The sequence below is a fragment of the Tauraco erythrolophus genome, chromosome 8 (assembly GCF_009769465.1).
Source record: "Tauraco erythrolophus isolate bTauEry1 chromosome 8, bTauEry1.pri, whole genome shotgun sequence".
In the NCBI taxonomy this organism is placed as follows: Eukaryota; Metazoa; Chordata; class Aves; order Musophagiformes; family Musophagidae; genus Tauraco; species Tauraco erythrolophus.
Genome location: NC_141472.1, coordinates 15305690 through 15328284, shown reverse-complemented (window position 1 = coordinate 15328284; position 22595 = coordinate 15305690). Strand labels below are relative to the sequence as shown.

General features: G+C 41.3%; 1 protein-coding gene across 1 annotated transcript in view; it reads left to right on the top strand.

Moving 5' to 3' along the window:
• Positions 1-14385: 14385 nt before the first annotated feature.
• Positions 14386-22595, top strand: part of ADAM23 (ADAM metallopeptidase domain 23) — a 74957-nt gene continuing 66747 nt past the window's right edge. Inside the window, exons 1-2 of the mRNA XM_086615702.1 lie at positions 14386-14557; positions 15551-15777. Coding sequence (XP_086471828.1) covers positions 14386-14557; positions 15551-15777 — 399 coding nt within the window. The remainder of the gene's footprint in view (positions 14558-15550; positions 15778-22595) is intronic.

The following is a 22595-nucleotide window of genomic DNA, read 5'->3' as shown; positions in this document are numbered from 1 at the left end:
GCCACTTTTAGAACACTCAGATTACTTTGTTAAATTATTAACCAGTTTTTATCATCAGTAGGGGAGCTTTTATAGAAATGAGAACAGGATCTTACTCACTGGTTATTTTTAAAATGTGCCAATGTGAAGGCTTGTACTTGTGACAAGGTTCATGAAGCGTAACAAAGCTGTTATATGAATTTTAAAGGAATTACAAAAATTAGAGATAGAAAAAAATACTTTTTAGGCATAGAGCTCCATCCAGGTTTGGTCCTTACACTGTATTTTATGTTCTGCTTCTGCAATCATTGGATGCTGAGGCTGGTCAGCGTCTCTTGCTAAGTTTTTATCATATTTCAGGATCCAGCTAGTAGGCTATGAATATTGAAGCAAGAGGAAAGCTGGTATTTAAGGCTTAACTTATGGGTAAGCATTTTCTGCCTCAACATAAGACATGGGTTGGCAGTAGGCTATATGTCATATTGTCTCTGTCCCTGCTTCTTCTATTATTTGCATTAGGGGCTGCAGGTAGAGAAGCACTGAGGTCCTATTTTGCTTGAAGGCCAGACAGGAGGAAAGTCTACCTGTAGGGGTATAGCTGGTGGCTTGCTGTGGATTACTTATTTGGAAGTCCTTACTCCCAAGCTCTCCATGATTTTGCTGGAGGATATCAATGTACCTGCTATGCAGCAATTACAATCCTGGGCAAATGGAACAGGGTCAGGCACGGAGAAGTCTCTTCTGAGTAGCTCAGCTGCTGGAGAGGAGCAACTTAGGCTCTCTCAGAGCTGGCGCTCCATCCTCCTTGGTAGGCAACTGAAAACAAAACAAGTTTGTTTTGTTCCAGACTGCAATGAAACATACATAATGCAAGAATATATCAAAATCCACCAGAAAATTGAATTACCTTTCTGCAGAGTACAATTTAGCTGTTGTTGTAACTGAAAATACTTTGGTGAAGGACGGTGTAACAAATGAGATTTGAGAGAACATGGGGGTGTCTTCCTCCTAGGCCCTACAGCATTAACTTCTTTAATATTATTTATTTATTACTTTTTTTTTATTACAAATAAATTTCAGAGTCTCTATTTTAAATCTCACATGCCTGTTTCAATTTTCCTATTGAGTCAATTAATCAAGTAAGCATTTGCTGAGCAAGTATGGATGTCATGAAGGTGATTTGTGAAATCTCTGAGAACTTGCATTACATGGCCATTTTTTCCTACTAGTGTCAGTGTGCCCAAAGTTAACATTTAAGATTCAGTAACATACTCTCTGTGTCTAGTTATGCTGTGGTGCATTTCTGCTTCTCCTTTTTGTGCTATGCAAAGCCACATTTTATTTTCAATGGAAAGTTACTAAATTTCAAAATTGTATATGGATATATGCTTTGTTCAGTTTATATAGCAAAATGCTCTTCTGACATTGGCAAGGCATATTCAGCAGATGGCTGGGGAGAGTCTAATCCTCTCCCTCCTGGCACAAGGTATGCTAATTACTATGTGCCTTGAGCAAAGAGCCTTCTAGATATTCAGCTGCCTTTCGTATTGGGGCAGAAATGTCTGCTGAGGAAGGTAATGGAAAGATTCCCATGTTAATTCCTTGAGGTCATCCTTACTGTAAAAATGAAAAAAATGTAAGAAATCTCTAGTATCTCCAAATGTCAATTGGAAAAATAGCAGGGCTTGCTGTCAGCCTAATTCAGGTCCCACCAGGGATTTGTGCTGGGTGGAGGTTGGGTTTGGCAGGATAAGTGGGAAGAGATTACAGCTGCTTCCATCAAAACAGAGTTGATTTTCAGAGGAGGCAGCAAAGGATCACTCTGTGTCTCCTCCTGACACAGCCATCTGAGACTTGTGAAAGATGCAGTATGAGGGTCACCGGATGAGCCTCTGGCTATTCTTGTCTCATTATTTGCAGTTCCATTGAAGTGACAATGTAACATGGCAGCAGAGGAGCCAGAAAGAGGCCAGGAAAAAACGCCGCTTGCCTGACAGAGGGAAGTCGCTCGATGAAACCTGAGACGCTCCGCTATGAAAGCAGCCTGGAGAGCTCCCATACCTCCAGAGCTGTTCGAAGAGCAGAGGCACTCTTAATGCTGACCCAAAGTCCTCGTTTGCAGATGCCTCAGTTCCAACAGCGACATGACAGGAAAGACACAAGGATACAGCGCTCGCCCGGGCACCCGCAGAGACCTGGCTGCCCTTACCCTTACCCTTACCCTTACCACTGAGCCCTTCTCTGCCCTGCCCCACCACTCAGCAGGGCAGCAAGTGTGAAAGGTGACCTGCTGAAAGCAGCATGTCTGCTGTGGGGGCTGCTGGTGCCCGATCTGGCTGGCGGCAGCAAGCCGAGGAATTTGGAGAGATGCTGACCAGCGTCTTCACCTGGCAGTGGGGTTTCCTCCAGAAAAGAGCCTGGAGATGGCAGAGGGGATGGAGAAGGAGTTCAGTGCCTGACCCACGTACCCTCCTGTGAGTGTATGGTGAGGAGCCTCCAGGGAGGGAGCCAGTCACCAGGGGCCTCCTTGTCTTCATATTTCCAGCAAAAGCCATCAGGCCCAAACACTGCAGGTCTTGGGCATGATGCTTAACTCTTTGCCCTGCCCACTCTTGAAGTCTTGTACCCAGGGCCTTGCTCTGCCAAGATGACCCTCATGAAGCAAACCCCCCATCCCTGCCGAAGCCTGTCCCCAGTAGGTGGATGCCCCATGGTGACCCAGCCTCTGGAGACACAGCTGTCGTGTGCTTTTCCAATCTGCTCTGCAGCAGTAAGCTGGCTAGGAGGATTTGCCAGCCCACAGGTTATGTGAGAAATGCTGACCTGTTTTGGCATCAGCCAAAAAAAAATATCCCAAAGGGAAGATCATTATTTGCTCAATATCTGTGCTCTTTAAAGTTGTTACCACCTGCTGTTTGTCATCTTAATACCCTAATATACCAGCTTCTGTGCTGACTCTTTTCACTTGCCACTAGAAGGTCCTATTTCCGCTCACAGTGGTACCGGTGGAGAAGCTCTCGGTACCATTGCTCCTGGCCTTCATCACATCTGCTGGAGGCCCTGCAAGGTTCAGCGCTGAACCGCGGCGGGAGCAGCTGAGAGGCAGATGAGGCAGTCCAAGCCATGGTAGCAAGCTGGGAAATATGCTATCTGCATGCTCAGATTGCTTTCCCCTGCCGTGTGAGCGCGTTATTTCCTCAGTGACCTAGTTTTATGAATAAGAAAGTCTTCCCTCTTTGTAACTACAGCAATGGAGAATTTTATTAATGTTTGCCACTATAAAGGAAAGTTTACTGTGTCTTAATTTTACTAGGTTGCTTTAAAACCTATAAGATCTTTATGGAAGTTAGAAGATGGCTTGTGATCAGCTGTCAGTCCTATGTGCACGCTTCTTCTAGAAATGAGTCTGTAGGGATGACTCAGGCTTGGCAGCCCAACAAAAGATGTTCCCTCTGTAAAACAAATAGTTACATCTGAAAATGTAAGACAGTTTCTTCATTGCTTTCTTGGAGGGGGGAGGGGAAAGATTGCTGGGATGAGCATGAATATTTTAAATTTGAGCTCTGCAGTTCAGCTACATGACAGCTCATATAAACCAAATAACATTTTATACCCTGACTGGGTAAGCACACTAGTGCTTCCAGTACAGATTCTAGTTTTGGCTCTGCAGCTTGTTGCCTTTACACATATGTCTGGGACCAAAAAAAGATTCCAGAAACCAGCATTTAAATGTCACTTTAAACCTATTTATGTGCTTTTCTAAGCCTAGACCGAGGGTTGTTACCATATGGCCACATCTGTAAAGGCTGCTCTGGCACTAGGGACTGCTAAATACAAGGGGTTTATTCCCTGTAACCCAGCAGCAACGAGGAGGAACCATGTGAGCTCTGCCCCGCAATTTGCGTCTCTAAAAGGAACACTTAAAAAAGCAGTGAAGGCAGATTTAGAGTTGCTATACCACTGAAAATAGGGCTGCAGAGAATCCAAAGTCATGTGAAAAGTCTGAAAGCCTTAGTTTGTATCCACGCTTAGAAACCAGGGAGCGTGGTAACCAGTGCTATTTTACACTGGTCTGGGTGCTGCACTGCAGCTTAGAGTGGGAAAGTCAAGTTTAAAACAATTGAGGTCGAGAAAATATGGTGATTCTTTAGCTATGGTAAATCAGATTGACTGAGCAGTCAACCTTCCTGAAGCAGAAATAGAATTGCATGGATTTCTTGTGGTTGTTACTTGGCAAAATAATGCAAAAGAGATGATATTATGCTGCTTGCGTTGCTTTCATTCTAAGCATGATATTTTTTTTATTACAGTGATGCTCCTTGTCCATATCCATTCAGCTACTGTTATTTCCCCCATAAGGACTGTGGGCGGTATAACGTTGTGAAAGACTGTTGTATTGCTTAAACATTCACAGAATCAATGGATAGTTGTGGCTGTTTAGAAGCAGTCTTTACTTAAAGAAGAAAAGTCAATTTATTTATAGGCAGAATGAGGAAAAAGAGAGATTTTGTGCTCAGCAGGATTTCTTTGGTAAATGGAAGTTTCATTGCTTTTGCAACTGTGTTGGAGGGCAACTTAAATTTTGGGATGGGCTAAAATAATATGAAAAAATAACAGCAGGAAAACACTGTCCAGTGGGAAGGGCCTTTGGTCTGCAGAAGTCACATTGTCCTTTGGACTGTGCAGTTAATCTGCGTTGTACCTTTGGGCATGTTCCCCTGCTGTTTAATGCTCCAGTCCACCAGGCTCTACCAGTTGAAGCGTAATTTGTTCATTTATTTAAGAAATTCTTTTGCACGCCAAGCTCCACAGGAGCACAGGAGAACAGTAATAAAAATAAAGAATAATTCAAGTTTCTGTGACTCAATTCTTTATTTTGCAGTCACATGATCCAAGTTTTGTGTATGCATTTGTTATGACAAGAGGGTTTGGTCTGAAACCCAATTTAATCAGAGGTGAGATTTCTTTTGATTTAGGTTCTTATTCAAGCACTTGATGCTTGTGTTGCTTTGGTTATCAGCAAACGAGTCCCTTTCAGCTCCGGCAGAAGCAGCTAATTTTCCAGAGTTGCTTACAATAAGCAAATATTTTCTGTGGGCAAGTTCATGCATTCCTACAGTTTTCTTAATATTTATGTGAAATTCTTAAACTGCGATAGTGTAGTTAGTGCAACTAAACCTTAATTGGAGGTGTGAGCTGCTTCTGGCGATGTCTCACTCCAAACAGTGGCTGGCAGATGTATGCATACAGACAACTTTGCTGTGCCACTTCAGCTTGTCTGCAGCAAGAAATTGTTCTGGCATCGTTATGTATTGAAGCCTTTGGTTTCTCAAAGCAACAGTCTTGAGAAAGAAAGTGACCTTTAATTATGGGGTTTCTGGTACTCACATGTAGAAAACAAAATGACGGGGCTGAGAAACTGAAAGATGGTTAAAATTGGAGCATTTCTTCACCATAAGATATGGATGGTATTTAAGAGACAAAAGCAAATTAATTAATTCTCCATAAGATGCAGTTTCATAAGTAGTAATAGAAAAAGTTATTTTTGAAGTATGGGTTTTGAATAATAAATATGTTCTTGAGTATGTTACAGAGATACTCCCTGCAGGATAAAATAATGCTGCTTTAACTTCCAAGGAAGTCTTAAAAAAAAAGGTGACATTTCCATAGTAACAACAAATAATAATGTGTGTTTAAACTTACAGTTAACTAGTGGGATAACCAACTCCAGAAAATCGCTGGGAACATATCCATATAGAGCGATAATAAGATCTTTGAAGGGTGACTAAGTGTGAGTTTATGTGGGTGAGAGGAAGAATGGAAGTAGCGGGGTAAAGGGCACAATTTCACATCCCCAAGTGTGGGTTCTCGACATGACAATCCACATGGTCGGGCTGTGTGTGGCTCCTGTGGGTGTGAGAAAGGAGTATCCACTTCCATGGTTGTGAGGACTTGGGGGATGTTTGCGCTCTAGGCATCTGTGGCTGATATTTTTGTCCAGAAAATTAGCAAGAAGACCGAGGGGTGCACACTACATTGAGAAAGACTGATTGAATCTTATTTGCCTTTGTAGCAAGCTGACAAAGCAGAAGAAGTAGTCCCTTGAAGTATCTGCTGTCTTACGGCACCAGCATTTTGAGTCTAGTAAACTAGTGAAATATTAGCGGGCTGTGATTTTTTCTGTGCTTTGGAAGATTGAAAATTTACTGGAGCTTTCTTCAGAAGCAAGAATCTGCTCAAAGAATTAACAGCAGAAATTATGCAAGGCTGGGATATGTGCATAATTTTGATACACTGTTATCAAACAACTATGTTGACATGACCAGGTGCTGTCTTTGGCAGGTGGTTCATGAGAATCACCAAATCTGTGACTGACTTCTTTAAAACTTGGGAATCCATAGCTCCAGACTGATTGATGGGGAGAAGCTGAAAGAGGACTCTCTTTGGTTATGTATCAAACTTGTAAGGAAATTAGTTTAGAAGATCTTGAAGGGGAGGAGGGGGGAATGATAACACACCAATCTGTAATCCACATCCAGCACTGAAAGTTATTTATGTGACAAAAAATGTATTTTAGTAACTCAAATGTGTCTGGGACACCCTAGGACTTTAGTGCAGCACTTTGATAATACTTTGCACTGATTTTTCTTAAAAACTCTGACTATCTCTCTACAGAAATGATGGTTGAATGTTTTAGGCTCTTTAGAGGAATCAGTATCAAATCCTAGATACATCCTCAAACAGGAATTTTTCAGGATAGTGTGTTTCATGTCTGACTCATCCCCATGCCTAATTAGGGAAGGACCAGGGAAACTGGTCCAAGTTTTTCTATGGAGAAAAGACAGGACACTTAATTTGATATAGCATTTTTTTTTTCTTCCTATTTCGTAGAGCTGCATTTTATGGAAATGCCAGGATTTTCCCCATCTGACTAACATTGCTGCTTCTCAGCATTTTTACCTACCTTTTATAGCATAGGGTGACAGCAGTGACAGCAGCAGTATCAGCACAGGTCTATCTGCTGAATGCAAGACTACGTAGAAGGCAAGACTCTGTAGAAGTCTCTTACCTGAGCAGCAGCCTCAGCAAATGAAAATTATTGGAGAAAGAATTTTTTTATTTTTGGGTGTAACACCTTTAAATGCTGCATGTCCATGCCCAGCAAACTAGCTTCCAAGTAGTAGTAGCTGCAGCTAGGTAAGTTCCTTTTCTCAGTGAGGTTTAGTAGCTCAAGCATATGTTGTACTGGCATGGCCATATTCCTTCTGCTTCTCAAGCTAATGCAGTCCTTGCTATTCTGGGCATCTCTGTGCTGAAGAAAACATCCTTAATGTTTTCAACTACAGTCTCATGAAATTTTCACTCATCTCTTCTTGGGCTTAGATGCTGTAAGCATCGAGTGTCTGGTCATATCTACCAGCAGGAGGAATGAGCTGTTAATACTAGCACTGGCAGAAGAACAAATGGCTTTCTGTTAGGCAGGAATAAGTTTAGTCTGGGAAGCAGGAGGATTTACTTAGTGATTCTAACAATGAGCTTCTGGAACAGCCTTCCAGTGGTAGCAGAAGGGCAAAAACTTCCATAACTTTTAAATGCAATATATAATGCGGTGGTAACTGAGGGCTGGACTTGATGACTTGAGAGAACCCTTGCAGCCCTTTTCTCCCTTGTGAATGTGCAAGTGTGTCAATGAAAGAGTGATGCTATCTTCCTGCCCTTTTGCAAAGTTGCACTGGAATAGCTGCAATCTGGCTTTTTTAGAACCTACCACTTGGAAGTATTTGATAGAGCTGTGGCAAGTCCTTGGGATGTGAACTCCATGTATTTAATTTGAAGGAAATACAAATCAAAATACATATTTAGGGAAGATTTCCCCTGCCACCGCATTTTACTTTCTTGACACTGTTTTTACATTTTAACTCACAAGAGTGAAAGGAGCTAGCAAGTAGCAGGCTGATGTCAGATCCACAGTTAGAAGTGCTTACTTATTAGAACAGCATCTTTTTTCCTGCTGGTGGCATATGTTTTACTTGCTAAGTATATCCTTATCAGAAAGCTGACGAATATGTTCTAGATAGCATCACTGACCAGCATGTTTCTGCTGCTGCTCTGTCTCTTATTAATAAATTGGACAATATGGTGAATAATTGGAGCCTTTAGTGCCATAATATTTCCCTTAATGGCAAAAATACCTCACTGCAGTATCTTGCATACAATGACTTACATGCAGTTGTTTAAACATTGCTGAGGAATCCCACTAAACAACTTGTAAAATCCCTTGGTTCTTAATGCTTAGATAATCACACAAGATTACACAGTGATTTAATAATTAAATTAGTCTGGTGTGGCTTATTCAAAATAAATTTCTCCTGCAGTCAAAAGTAGATTACTGATGCCAAGTTTCACCTGGATACAAATGGAATTGCAATTAATAAAACCCTTGACTTGTTTGCTATTAGCAGTACAGCTGTGTTCACTTCCCTTCCTTGCTGAATGTTGGTAAGATACGTTCTTTTCATCATCTTGCTGTCTTCTCTTGACCTTACTGTTACCGAAAATCCGGAATAAGAAACTTATCAACACCAATGGGATGTAGATAAGCAGACACTTCTTTATTGCGGCGCCGGGTGCACGGGGGATATCTCCTCCTAGCGTGCACGCCTTGCACCAAAATTAAACTTCTTATATAGAGCTTACACATGTATAAACAAATTATTTCCCGAAAATCATTAGCATATTCTTCCCCTATTTCCGATTCTGCGCAATAAAATTTAGAATCATCTGGAAATGAGTCTGGGGTATAATATGGGTAGGTGGTCTATGAGTCGGTGGTCGCAATCTCCCCCTGCCGGAATTACATTTTGCTTAAGTTCACAGTTTCTGGTAATTACCTCATGGTTTCGTGGCAAGTACCCATAACTCGTTAAGGCTGGCCTTCTTCATTCTCATTAACCCAAACCTTGATAGCTACATGCATTCTTCTAGTTCTATGTAAGTATCATAAATCAATTGGTAGGTCAACTTGTACTTGTTATCTAATTTCTACATGATTCTAACTTATCCCTTTGGTCTTGGTACAGGATTATACAAAGACTTTCATAGCAACATCTGGTTACTGTATGAGCATACTTTTCATTGAAATATTTCTTATAGCTTTATATTATTAAAATCAATTGCAAACTATATTAATTACAAACTATTGATTAAATTCTATTTACTAAAATTCTAAGTACTAGTAACATTACCATTAATATTTCAGCGTTTTGAGGGAAGTGGGCTGGCAAATATACCCTAATTACTGATTGTAGTTTAACCTGGAGTGCTGGAACATATGGTATTTGTCAAAGAGTTCATTTGTGTAGTACTACTGGTGAGAGAAGTAGCTAGCAATTATGTCATGCATGCAGAGATTGGTAAATGAGTGATGCCTCTGATGGAAAAATGGCATTTTTACTGCATTCTATTTTATAGTATTACTGTGTTTAAAATAGTGTGCTGCCCAATATTGTACATCGTTCCACTGTTGTACATGGAGGGTAAAACTGGTTTTAGGGCTCTGTTGAACTTTCAGGGCACTGTTGAACTATGATCTAAGTAACAGGAGAAAGCAGTTATTTTCTGAAGAATATGAGGTTGAAATAAAGAAGATGGAAAAGTGAAGAGCAATGGAAACCCTATTCTGTTAGATCTACAGTTTGGAAAGTGATGCTTGCTTCAGAAGAATCTAGAGCCAGTGCTCTGTTTTCTGAGTCTGTCTTACGTGTTTGTCACTGCAACGCTTAAAGCTTCCCTCCTCACCCCTGTTGCTAAAAAGTATTTAAAGATACTAAAAGAAACAGAATAAATGAAAAGTACTTATTTTTCTGACTAAATGCTGAGTTGCTGCTGTGCTGTTAGGTGGTGGGATGTGTAGCAGGAGAAGGTCACATTATAAAAATATTTTGTAACAGCCCTTCACATAGAAATATTCCCTTTAACACTAATGACCAAGGAGCTCTTTGAGAATAGCTGAACATGGAGAATCAGTGAGTATTCAAACATGTATGACTCAAAAAAAAGTTATACTAATGCAATGCTTTGTTCATTGCAATTACCAGGTTTCTTTTAAGTATAAATTATGCATACTTCCACTGCATATGATATATAATAAGGAAATAGGAGTGGCATGAAGTTTCAGTACAGCTTTGTCTTAGTTGTTAACCCCCTGTTGAGAAACATAGAATGCCTATCACCTTCTTTTGCATGCAAATTACAGGTTGTGTGGATTAGTTATGCGCCAGCTAATGAGATTCTATTGTTGTTCAATGCCCCCTGTGTAATTACGTCTCTTTAGACCTTCGGTGTGCTTGGTACGCCTTCTGGAGCTGTTGTATTTCTTCTGTTATTTACAGCACTGGCAGGGTTATTTGCTATTGCAAATCAAAAGGAAATTTCTCCAATAGGTCTGTCATTTTGTCCTGTGTCTGTACAGCACGGAGCACAGTGGGACCTTGGCCTACAGCTGAGCCTGCTAGTGCTACAATAACATGAATAAATCATAATAATTGACTACTGCACTTCCTTGATAGCAGAGTTCAGCAATGGCTGCTTCTGCTCTACTCTTTGTTCTGCCTGCTCCCTATGGCCTTATATGTACCCTTCATCACCCAAGGCCAGTCTTGACCTGCCCAATTGGTATCCCCTGTTAATACCAAAGTAACTGTGCTAGTATTCCTATGCTTAACCTCCTGTTACACTGAATATTTGATATTACGGTTTCCTCTTCTGTAATGGTCATCGCGATTGTAAACTTGATAGCCAATGTTCTTGGCTTCCTTGAAAAAACTTTTTTGATAAATTAGTCATCCACGTTTGTACCTCCTGAACTTGTCTCCTTCATATCCCATTTGTAACAGAAATATTCCTCTTTCTATTAAAATGGCAAACAGTTTGTCTCTGTGAGGAATATCCAGGAACACTCCCCTTGCTCACTTGTTACAGGACCTAACTGGATTCTTGAAATAAGTGTTAGATAAGAGACTACTGTTGAAATCCAGATTTTTTTATTATTATTATTATTTCCTAGTCAGACGCAGTCTTATTGTGCTCACTCAGCAAGATAAATATTATTTATGCCTTGGTAAGGAGCAAGTCCTTTAAAACATGCTCTACATAGAGACTTTCCCAAGTCAAGTGATATGCTGACTTTTTCCTTTTTTTCAGGTGGTATCAGAAAAGACATTTGATCGTATTGGAAGGTTATATCTTTACCACTGGGTTAACAGAGCCTGAACTAACATTTCCTGACTGACTGTCAATATGAACAGCCAAGACTATTTTTGCATCTGAAGTTTTTTTGATTTGAATTGTTGCATTACAAAATTTCACCCCATGTGCTCTCTGACCTCCATCCTGATGAAGGAGGAAGGAATTTAAAAGCTCTGGGCAATCATCTGGAGATGTGACGTAAAGTTTATTTAGCACCCAGATTGAAAGTATGTATATACCTTGCCTAGTATGCCTTTGCTCCCTAGCCAGTCTTGAAGTGCCAGCTATCTGCGGTTTCCTGTGTGCCTCTGACTTAGACGTTTCAATTTCTTTCATTTGGTACAGATGCTGCTATGATAATCCATGCTTCTAGTGTTTTGTTTTTAGACATCTGCAGTGCAATCTATCTGGGATTATTTCAAAGATGAAAGCAGGTTTAAAAAAAAAAAATCATCTGCTATACCTAGTGGGGCATTTCATCTTATGCTTATGCTCTGTGAACTGCACATGACTATCTGAAGGTTTGTAGCAGGTTTATGAAACACAGCTTGAGTTACATGTCCATCCGGGACTGGGAGACTAGGCATGTCTGCTTCAAATGATTCTAATTCAAATATTCAGGTGATTATTTCTGCTGCAGACTTGTACATGAGTTAAAAGAAATTTTGAAAATCTTTGCCCTAGACAACCTTCATAGAAAGAGGCAATCATTACTTTCTCCCCCTCAAAATCTGGACAGCAAAAAAGAGGCCGGGTAGTTTCAGAGAGCAGGTGTTTCTAGCATTCATTTTTGCTAGACTTGCTGTTTTTTTCTTGTGTGGTGAAAGTTAGTTTCTGAATTATTATTTTTTTAAATGTATGGTCTTGGTCTCTTTACTCCTTTGTTCTTTGCTTCTCAAACATGTTTTTAAATTGTATTTATTTATTTTAGATATAGATGCCCTGACAAAACCTGTCCTTTGATCTGTTTATATGTTTATGGGGAGAAACAGGAGCTGCTGTTGGTTGAAATGTTCTACTGATATCTAATCATGAGGAACAGCTGGACTAGATGGGCTGCATGAAAGGTTCTGGGAACGTGAGCATCAGGGAAGACCATTTTATATAGGAAACTGGTACAGCTTTTTCCCTAGACCCAGACAACAAGAGAAATTCTAAGGCACATTTTTCTGGTATTTTTCACACCTGGTCATCCCATGAGTCTGTGTCTTCTCTTTGTCTGCCGTTACACGCTTAGATTTTGAGCTTCAACAAGTAGACCTATTTGACTACCATGAGAATTCAGAAGTTATTTTGTTTAATTAATAATACTACTGCTATGAAGTAGTCTGCATGGTAATGATTTGTGAAACTGCTCATACTTTCTAAATTAACAATGATAATGAATTCAGGCTGGAATCTAAAGAAAATTATGTGAAGCAAAGAAAATTCCTATCTTTCCAGAAATCCATGTGGTACCCAGACACAGATTAGAAGGAATAAGCTGACAAATAAAAAGCAATATCCAGATATAAAGGAGAAACATCTTTATTTCCTCACCAGTGAGACCTGTACCAAAACCCAAAACATATCTATTTTTGGGTATTAGAAGTCTGCTGGACAAAATGTGCACTAAGAACTCAATATCTAAACCTGTCTCTCTGCACTCAGCTTCCAGGTTTTTCTGACTCCTGAAGCCACGAAATGAATACAAAGCAGCAGGTTAATCTTCTCATCTCTCTTTGAAGATATTTTTGTCTTTGCTAATATTCTTCATGTTGGTGGTTCACCCCAGGCATGCTGGACTGAAGTATGAGATACTACTCACTGTACAGAAACGCACTAATACTTCTTTCTGCTCGTGGTCCAGACTCTGCTGCTGAACACAGCACACCAGAGAGGATTTACACCAGGTCACACCTACCCTGCCCCTTCCCGCAGTGCTCCTCTTTGTGTATTGGGCACACTTCCATTTTCTTTGTCCATGTACGTACACTCTGTCAGTAACATTGGTTCTCACCTCCACAACCACTTCATCGCATGTTGGCGGCAGTCAGTAAGGACAAGCGGGTGGCAGGGCCTAAAGAAGATGGCGAAAGGGGAGATGTAAGGAACAAATCGGTTGGCTGGAAGCATTGGGAGCAGAGGGGAGGCTGAAGCTCTACGGAATGCTTGCAGGAGAGGAGGGGTCACAGGCAGGGCCCCTCGCAGCCCTCTGCGGCGTATGAGGACTACAAGTTGTGAAACGGTTCGTTTGCCTTGTCTGCGCCTGGGCAGAGCTTCCCTGGGAGAACGCTGACCCGCGGCTTCCTCTTCTTGTCCCGCAAAGTCTCTTCCAAGCCTCGCTCTGCACTGCCGGTTTCCACACTCCGCACGACGTTCTTAAACGAGTTTGAGTATTTCCAAACTCGGCTTTTTGCACCTGCGCGCGTGCACGAGCGGCTCTCTGCGTGCCGCCCCCATTAGGGAATTACACACTCGCTCTCCGCCTGCCCCGGGAGCAAGAGAAGACTCGTGTTTCGGCGTCTTAGGGCGGTCCGAGGCGCTTCGAACCGCCCCGCCCCGCCCCGCGGGCAGCGCGCAGGCCGCCCCGTGCTGCAGCCGTTACGCTCGGACCCTGCCGCGCGCGCAGCCGGTGGCGGTCACCCCGCCGGAGCGCGGCAAACCCCGCGGGGCGGCTCAGCGCGCGCCGCCGTGACCCGTGACGCGAGGGGCGCGCGGCGCGCCCCGCCCCCCTGCGCACCTGAGGGCTGCGGGAGGGCTCGGCGGTGCCGCGCGCCCCGCGCCCCCCTCCCCCCCCCCGCCCCCGCGGGCGCGCGCCCTGTGGCAGCACAACGGACAGCGGCCGCGCGGCCCCGCCCCATCCCGCACGCCCGCCGCGGGACGAGGTCGGCGCGCGCGCGCCTGCCATGGGGTTGGCGGTTGGAGGTGGCGCGAAGGGAAAGGTGCGCGCGCGCCGCCGGCCGCCCGCCCTCGCTCTGAGGTAACCGCTTCCCGGAACGGTGGAGAGAGGAGCCAGACGGGCGGGTGCCGCCGCGGGGAGCCGCTCGCCTCGCCCCACCGCTGCCCGCCGGGCCCCCCGCCTTCCCCCGGCCCCCTGCGCGTAGCCCGTCGGGGGCGAGGGCGCCGCGCTGCCCCCCGGCCGGCCGCCCCCCGCGCCGCCCCGGGGCGCTATGAGCCATGAAGCCGCCCGGCACCATCTCCCTGCGGCAGCCTCGCTGCGGCCGCCGCCTCCCCGCTGTCGCCGCCTGCCGCCCCGCGCTCCTGCCGCTCCTCGGCCGCCTCGTTTCTCTGCTCCTGCTGCTCCATGGCTCCTTCTGCCCCCGGGCCCGGGCGGCTGCAGCGGACACTGGTGGGTATGACGGGTTGTGTGCGCGTTCGTGAGGCGTCTGCTGCTCCTCGTTCCCCGTCCTCTCCCTCCCCTGGCCCCCCTGCCTCCGCCCTGGGTGATAAACCCCGATAATACCCATTTTTCCTGAGCGATTTCTTCCTCCGCCCCTTCCAGCTTTGTGTACGTGTCTGTTTCGGCACGTAGGAAAACAAGGCTCAAAAAAAATGTTTCCTTGGCTTGCTTGCTTACAAAAAAGAAAGGAGTATGAGGTCTGCCCCTCTGAGCTTCTGAAGCCAGCGCTGCAGTGTTTTAGATAGAAGATGGTGTGCCTAGAAATACGCTGGTGAGGGATGCGACAGAAAAAGGCTTAGGTGGTTTTCGTGTGTGTTAGGATGCATGTACGGGGATCTGACTGGGAAGCTAATTTGTCTGAGGTTGGATTTTTGTGTGTACTTCGTGTTTACTTGCTTTTGATTGCACGTAGATGATATGTGGAATGCTGGATGTAGTCGGTTTGTCTCAAAGTTAAAAGAGAGGGGCAGAAAACTTCCTATTATGTAAAGGGAATTGATTAGCATTCAGTGCGCATGGACTCTGAATTCAGTTTGTCTTAGGAACGTGGGGGGTATTCTTATAACCTTATGTAGATGTATATTTGTTTGTGTACGTCTTTGAGAGAGAAGAGAGCTTAGCTGTCGAAGAGAATGGAGGGGGTAACTACATATCCATTAAGGTTTTTTTTTTTGTTCCTGTTGGAGATTGAGAGGCATTAAAACATTTATAATCCATGACTGCGTATGAAAACATATATGCATTTAAATAAATAATGTGACTTCTTAAACCATTTCATGTGTGAAAAATGAATCAGATCTGGCTCAACGAGTAAGCTATCTTTTTGTTTGCTTGAGTGATTAATTAAATATTAGAATATACTGCAAGCTAAATATGTAGGTTTTTATGGCAATAAACACATCCTGCCATCTGATTTATGGCTGGCATATCTTTCTTCCTCAGACCTGTATTGGAATGAAACGGCAGGCGGTATAGAGAAAGTACTGGCAAATGAAGAAAATACATTTCAACAGAATAAAAGCAGTAACAATAAAAATAACAGCTACAGCAATGAACTCCAGAAAGAAATCACACTGCCTTCAAGACTAATCTATTACATCAACAGAGACTCTGAAACCCCTTACCATATCCTGGATACTAGGGCAAGACACCAGCAGAAACACGACAAGGTAGGGTAAAAAGAGACTCATCTGCAGAATTTTCAAAACGGTAGTATGTGATGTGGAAATGTGTTTGATTGTTTTATTCTGTAGATCTCTGAGACTTAATGGTGGTCCTTACCACCATTTCTAGGAATTACAGGAGGACATGTAATTAAACAAGACAGTAATTTCCCTTGTGTTAATTTAAAAATAATTATTTTGAATTTCAGGATGATTCAGAAGCTGAACTGTAGATAATACGAATGGAAATTATGCAAAGTTGACTTGTCTGATCAGCGTAGATTCTGGTGTCTTGACTTATGGTATACCATCATCAATGAAATGCTTTTTCCACGGTAGCTCTAAACTGCAGAAATGACTGCATAGGGAGTTTGTTTAGAATCCTGAACTTCCAGCACGAGTTAATTGGCTTTGAGTGTATCATGCGCTACCTGATAAGTGCAGTGTTGGTTTCCTGCCAGTGTGTGACCAGTGAAGACCACTGTAAAGTGTTACCAGATTTTGCTGAATAATACCTGTGTTTTTCATTTTTAATTGCAAGATCTAATATTTCATTTTGTATAGATGCAGATAGTAATTTTGTTTTTCTGAAATTGCGTAGGATTGAACGCTTTGAGTTTGTAGAATAACTTGGTAAAGAAGTAAACCTATTCAAAACTATATTGCTTAGGAGGCACTTCTTAAAATGATTCCGTCCTATTTTTACAAGTTTTTGTTTAAAAAAAAAAAGTTTCTTCCCACAGATTAAAAGGTAAAGTGAATGTAAAGATGTTTTGTAAAGGAAGAGATTGCCATGGTAGAGAAGAGAGACAGCAAAGCAGATCAGATCAGTGTGTATGATATTACTGAAGGACTTAGCTATAATGGAGTTCCTACTGTTGTCCCAAATACAGGTTTTTTCAGCCGGTGTGCAAAAAGCTGATATTTGCTTTATTCCAGTTCTGAGCAGAAAAAGGGTGATAGGTGGTAATTCCATTCCACAAAGCTAGCATGCCTTGGTGCTCAAAACAATGCTATTTATGCATAATTATGTATGTGTAACCTATAACATTTCTGTTGGTAATCATTCTACTGAAACCTCTTCTGATTGGTACAGGTTTTCTTCATCTACCGTTAAAGGTATAAACCTCTAAAAAAATCAATGCGCATGCTCAGTGGGTGAGAGTCCTCTTCAGGAGGTGGGTAGCTTCAGCGATGGGGGGTGTGTTTTCATATTAAAATGAGTAAAGTTCAGCTGAAGGACAAGAATTTTGCAACTAGTTAAACATTTACATGGCCAAATTGCCGAGATCCTGGTACAACAGGGTATGCAGCTCCTCGTTTCTTAAATTTAAATGCTTAGCCAGGTCTTTGTGACCTCACGATAATTTATCATCAGTCTGGTAAGATGGTGACATATCTTACATCACTACTTATTGAATTACTTTTTTAATAAAAAAAAATTCTAGAAAGTGAATTTATTATGCGATATATATGCTTTTGTTGATATTGACTATGTGCCATTTCAGATGTGGAATTAATATGGAGGCACTGTATAATACTTGAAAAAAAGAGGAAATAGTTGTATAGTTTTGGTGTTTTAATGGGAAGAAAGGTTGCTTCCTAGCTTATTGAACTTGGATACCAGTATGTGCCTTTGAATGCATCTAAATGTACCAATCTGTTATGGATCACATAGAAAAGCTGTTGGATTGTTGGAAAATGGAGCTATTTGAAAGAATAAATATTACATTCAGAACTAATCTCCCTTTAATGTGAGACCTCTCTTTTAAATTAACTTAAGCACTAGGGAGAGGGATGTGGGAATAAAGGGATTCGCAGGCACTTGCAGATCTGCCTTTGGGAAGAGCGCTTCCTCCACATTTCTGCATGAAGTTTTTCTTGGGAGTCTACAGAGGAGAATGTCTACTGATCTCTTTACCCAGCATTCCCACAAGAACATTGCTGCCATTGCCTATCCTTCCTGTGCCCTATCTTATCTCTACCTGTTGGGGTAAAGCTCTGCAGAAATCAGTGCTGACAGAATTGATATTGATTTCCTTGGGTGTACTTGCTGCTGAGTGTTGTGTAAAGTGGATCTCCCTTCTACTTGCTGTGTCCCTTTTAAGCATAGGGAGCGCTAACGCTGCAGTTTTTCCCGTAGAAGGGTTCTTTAAGCTTGGGGCTTCATGGAAAGTGACATTATGTTGATTTCATTCTTCTGGCATGAAACTCCTATTGCTTTGATCCGTTTAGTTGAAGGAAAGAGTTGATTATGTTACTTGTCTGCCTTGATTTTTGCATGTCTTGCTTCCAGAGCACCATAGAGGGCTTCCTCGCCCCTCTCTTCCAACTTGCATCTTGTGTCTTTCCTTGCATGAAGTAATTTATTTGCCCTTCTGTCTATTTTACTAATAATATAATAGGAAATATTTTGGTGATTTCATTCTGTTTAACATTCACTATAGTCATCTCTGTAGCAATAACTGGGGTGGGGGAAAGTCTGCCTAGGATGTAAAAGGAAACAACTCATAAAGAAAACAATGCAATTGGATTGTTAAAGATACACATGAGAGTTTTGATTTTTTTTTTTTTGGGGGGGCAGGAGGGGGATTTTTTTGATACTTGCTTTTATTCTTTCCCAGAATTAAAATAAATGCTATATTGTAATAAATCCTACTGGGGAGATTTTGCTGTCTCCCATGTTGGTAGTAAAAAGAAGCAACCAGAATACCTTTATAGTTAAGTTAGGTGAAGAAAGAAATCTGTATTTAGGATTGAATTTTACATGTGAAAAAAAAGTAAAGATAGAAATCATGACCTTATATACATACATAGCGGACAGTTGAGGAAGAAAAAGACCTTTTTTTTTTTCATTTTTTTACTATTCTTGGAACCTTCCTTTAACCTGCATTTTTTTGGTCAGCCTTCATATACCATTTATAGGCATATGATGTGCATATACTCCCTAACAGTGCATATTATTCAGTAGACCTCTTTTTGTGGAATTTCATTACAGTGGCCATAAGAATATAAGCCATGTGGATAGTTTGTGTGATTAGGCCTGAATACCTCAGAAATGCTGAGTCACTATAAGAAGAGGGGAAGAGTAGAGGAAATTGAGTACATATGGGAAGAAAGAGGTAAAGCTAGAGAAATATAATTATGTAAAACGATATAAAATATTTTATCTTTAAAAGTCTCTTCCTAAATGTAAGGGTCTGCAACCTTCTTCATGTAATATATGTAGAAATGAAGGGCTGGAGGAGAAACAGTGTAGCAGAGAATCAAAAATTTAAATAATAAATTATTTTCTTAGCACTGATCCTCTTTATCACCTTTTGAATTTGGTGAAACGCCATCATTAGAGAGTGTATATGATCTAAACAATTGATAGAACCTATCTCATTCTTTGTTACTCTTCTAAGAAGGTTTCTCTCACTGTTGAAAAAAAGGAATGTTCACCATAGTTTTGACTAAGTGGTCTATTTCCAAGGCGGACAGACTTCTACTATATAATCTATTTTCTCTTTGTGTTCTAAAAAAAGGCATATTTTAAATTGTTGGTACTTGAAGATTCTCAAATCTTTATACCTGTTTCCTCACAGTCATATTAAGGCTGTCTGGTTTTGAGTTCTTCTGAAGTTATTTTTAGTGTGAAATGCTCAAAAATGAGCATCTGTTTATAAAAACACACTGAAGAAGCTCACAAGAATCCTTAAACTTGTTGAAGAGGTCTGAGTCATCTGTGTGCTGCAGCTCTGTCTTTCTAAACTTCTGCAGGTGGAGGCAGTGTTCTGAATGAACTGGTAATCTCTTTATTTAACTAGATTACTGCTTCGATTCATTTTTTCAGACTGCATGTACAGACAGGAAGATTGCATGGGATGCAACTTATCACAAAAGTCTAGGAGCAAGTCCTTATGGTGGCCAGCAGAGGGAAAAATCTTGCAGTGAAAGATGTGATCTCAAGGTAATAGGATTGCCAGAGAGAAACGCTCAGGGCAACCATAACAAATTTTGGGTACAAAATAGCTTGAACTAGGTGCATATGAAGGAAGGCTGTATCTGCTGGACAGCTTCTAACTATTTTTTAGATCACAGAATTGTTAAGTTCTCAGAAGTTGTAAAGAAGCAATATCTTCATGCATAATTCTAAGCTGTTAATGTAATTTTGGGGAGGAGGGAGGTGTTAAGAAAACCATTTAGCAGACCCTAACAACAGAGAAAAATGTGGAATAGTAGTTTTGACTGTGAAGACAGTTCCAACCTCCCCCTCAATGCCCCCCAAATTATATTAATTTTGTGCTATTTTTCTTGAGAGTGACCACTCCAGGTGCTTCTGTTCAGCTCAGCTGTTTGTCATTTAAATAAAGAAAATGTTACTGCCAGGCTAATGTTATGTTTTCTGCGATGTTGCCCTATTTACCTTGCAAGTTTATGCAACTTTGGTATGTAGCATACCCAAGTTGAGTGGGAAAGGATCCTTAAAGGAAAGGAGATGAAAGGAAAACAACTGTATCACAGGCATTGCAAGGGAGGTGGTATTGAAGAAAAACAGGCCCGTTTTGTAAAAGATGAAAGATTACGTTTAATAATCTCTCAAGAGGCACCATCACATGAGTTCTTGCTAAAATCCAGATAAAAGTCCTTTGCATTAATGATTATCTTCCCTTTCCTTGCCTGTCTTAGAACAGGTCTTTACTTTTAAGCCCCATGTAATAAAAATCGGTGAAAATAATGAATGAACTTCATGTCTTATATGCATGAGTTTAAATTGTGAGTATGTATGTACGAGTGTTGGAGAATCTTTGTATTTCAGCTGGCTTTGCATTTGTGTTTTTTTTTCAGAATGTTCTGTGATGCAGTTTTAATTTACACTACTTGCAAATGGATGATTTTGTGTACATTTGTCTTTTCATCTATTCTATATTAAAATAATATTAATGCAAAAGGCTTATTTGGACTCTGCGTCTTCAGTAGTTACTGACTAACAGGAGGGTTGAAATTGGTCTTCCTAGCTGCTTTGGTTTCTGAGAGTGGAAGGACATTTTCCTTATGCCAACTTCTACTCAAGTAGATCTATATCTTGGTTTCTTAGCTGAAATGTGGTTTGTGCTATTTCTAAAACTTGTAAAATTCTTTTTTCTTGTAGTATTTCTGGGTCTTCACATGAGTTTCAAGTGATAACCAATAAAAGGTTTCAGTTTCTAAATGTTAGGTAGTACAAGACTTGTACTTGCTAGGCATTGTTTTGAATTAAAAAAAAAAAGTCACGTTTATAGATTGTCTAGCATTTGTGGGAAGCTGGGTACTGCAGGAAAGTGATCCAAAACATAGATGCACTAGTTTTCAGAATCTTGTGAACAAAGCCCTGAGAGGGATATGATTTTAGAGGCCAGTGTCAGCACTACCAATGGATATCTAAGTATTGTTGTGTTGGGAGAGAAGGGTGGGTTCTGGCCCCCGGGGTTAAAAAAGCCAGAGCAGGATTGCCTTCAGAGGTAGGTCTGAGCCTTTGTTCACACCCGAAGAACTGTTCTTTCAAAGAACAGTTTTCAAGGCTGGAGGTTCCAGTGTGTCAAAGTAACCTCTCTATTGTCCATCATTAAAGACAAGAAACTAATCATCAACAGGAGCTTTTCTGAAAATCCTGTATGTTTTAAGCATGAGTTCTTACATGCTGCTGTGACATTTAGATATGCTGTTTCAGTATGAAATGCTTTATTTCCAGTGAATGGTGGAAGATTATCTTGGCATATGTGCCATACAGTAGATGTTTTCCAGGCACTAAAGAAGGATGGCTTCTGTTTGAAGTCTGAGGATAGGCAAAGAGGCTAGAGGAGAGTAAGGAACTAATATATAGTAAGTCACATAGATTTGTGATGAAATTTGTGCTATTATCAGAAGGAAGGTCTAGATCAGAAAATGTTTTAATGGTATAAAGTCCATCTAAATCTGACTTAAGTTTCTAATTCCAAAACGAGAGTGATGAAACCCCTTGCTCAGCTACTGAAATGAGAGAGGCAGCTTTTGGCCATTATTTTAGTCAGCAGAACTATATGCAAAAATAGATTTCCAAAAGCAATGAGCTTGTCATTTGGAGATTGTATCTGTATGAGTGTAGCAAAAGACCCATAGGTACTGTCAGTCTTTTGCCTAAAGACTTGTGACGGAACCCAGTGTTTTTGGAAAGGATAACACATTGCATTTGGCATAGTTTTACTGTGAAGAAAGTAAAACTGATACTGTACTTCACTTTGTGATGATGGTTGTAAAATTCCTGAAAGTCTGGAAAAAGTGAATTATGGACAAATGATGCCCAAGCACAGTATTGAAAACAATGAAAGTGTTCAATTTGTGACATAGATCAGTAGAATTGAGATTCCAGTTATAGCCTTCTAGTCCATTTTTGTCTTGAAACTTTAGGTAAGCTAATGTCTGATTTGAAAGAAACTAGAATTCTTTATGTATATGGATTTTTAGCTTGGAAAAAGCCCTGAGCTACAGCACTCTAAGAACGTCTTTAGTATGAAGAATCTCTTGTTATAATGACTATGCTAGTAATCTGAGCTTCTAGAACAGTGAAAAAAGATACCACCTCACCCCCCATCCCCAATTTGGATTTAGAGGCAGGAAAAATTTTAAAGACTCAGACCCTCCTTCAACCTCCTCTATATATGATCAGTCAGCCTCTGCTGCAGAAAAACTTTATGTAATTTTGCAGCTTTGCTGTCGGAGTAGCTTACAGCCGCCAAAGTGGGAACCTCTGCAGAGGTTTAACTGGTAAACAAACACGTACAAAGGAACTTGGTCTCCTCTTTATGTAAGTAAAGAATACTCAT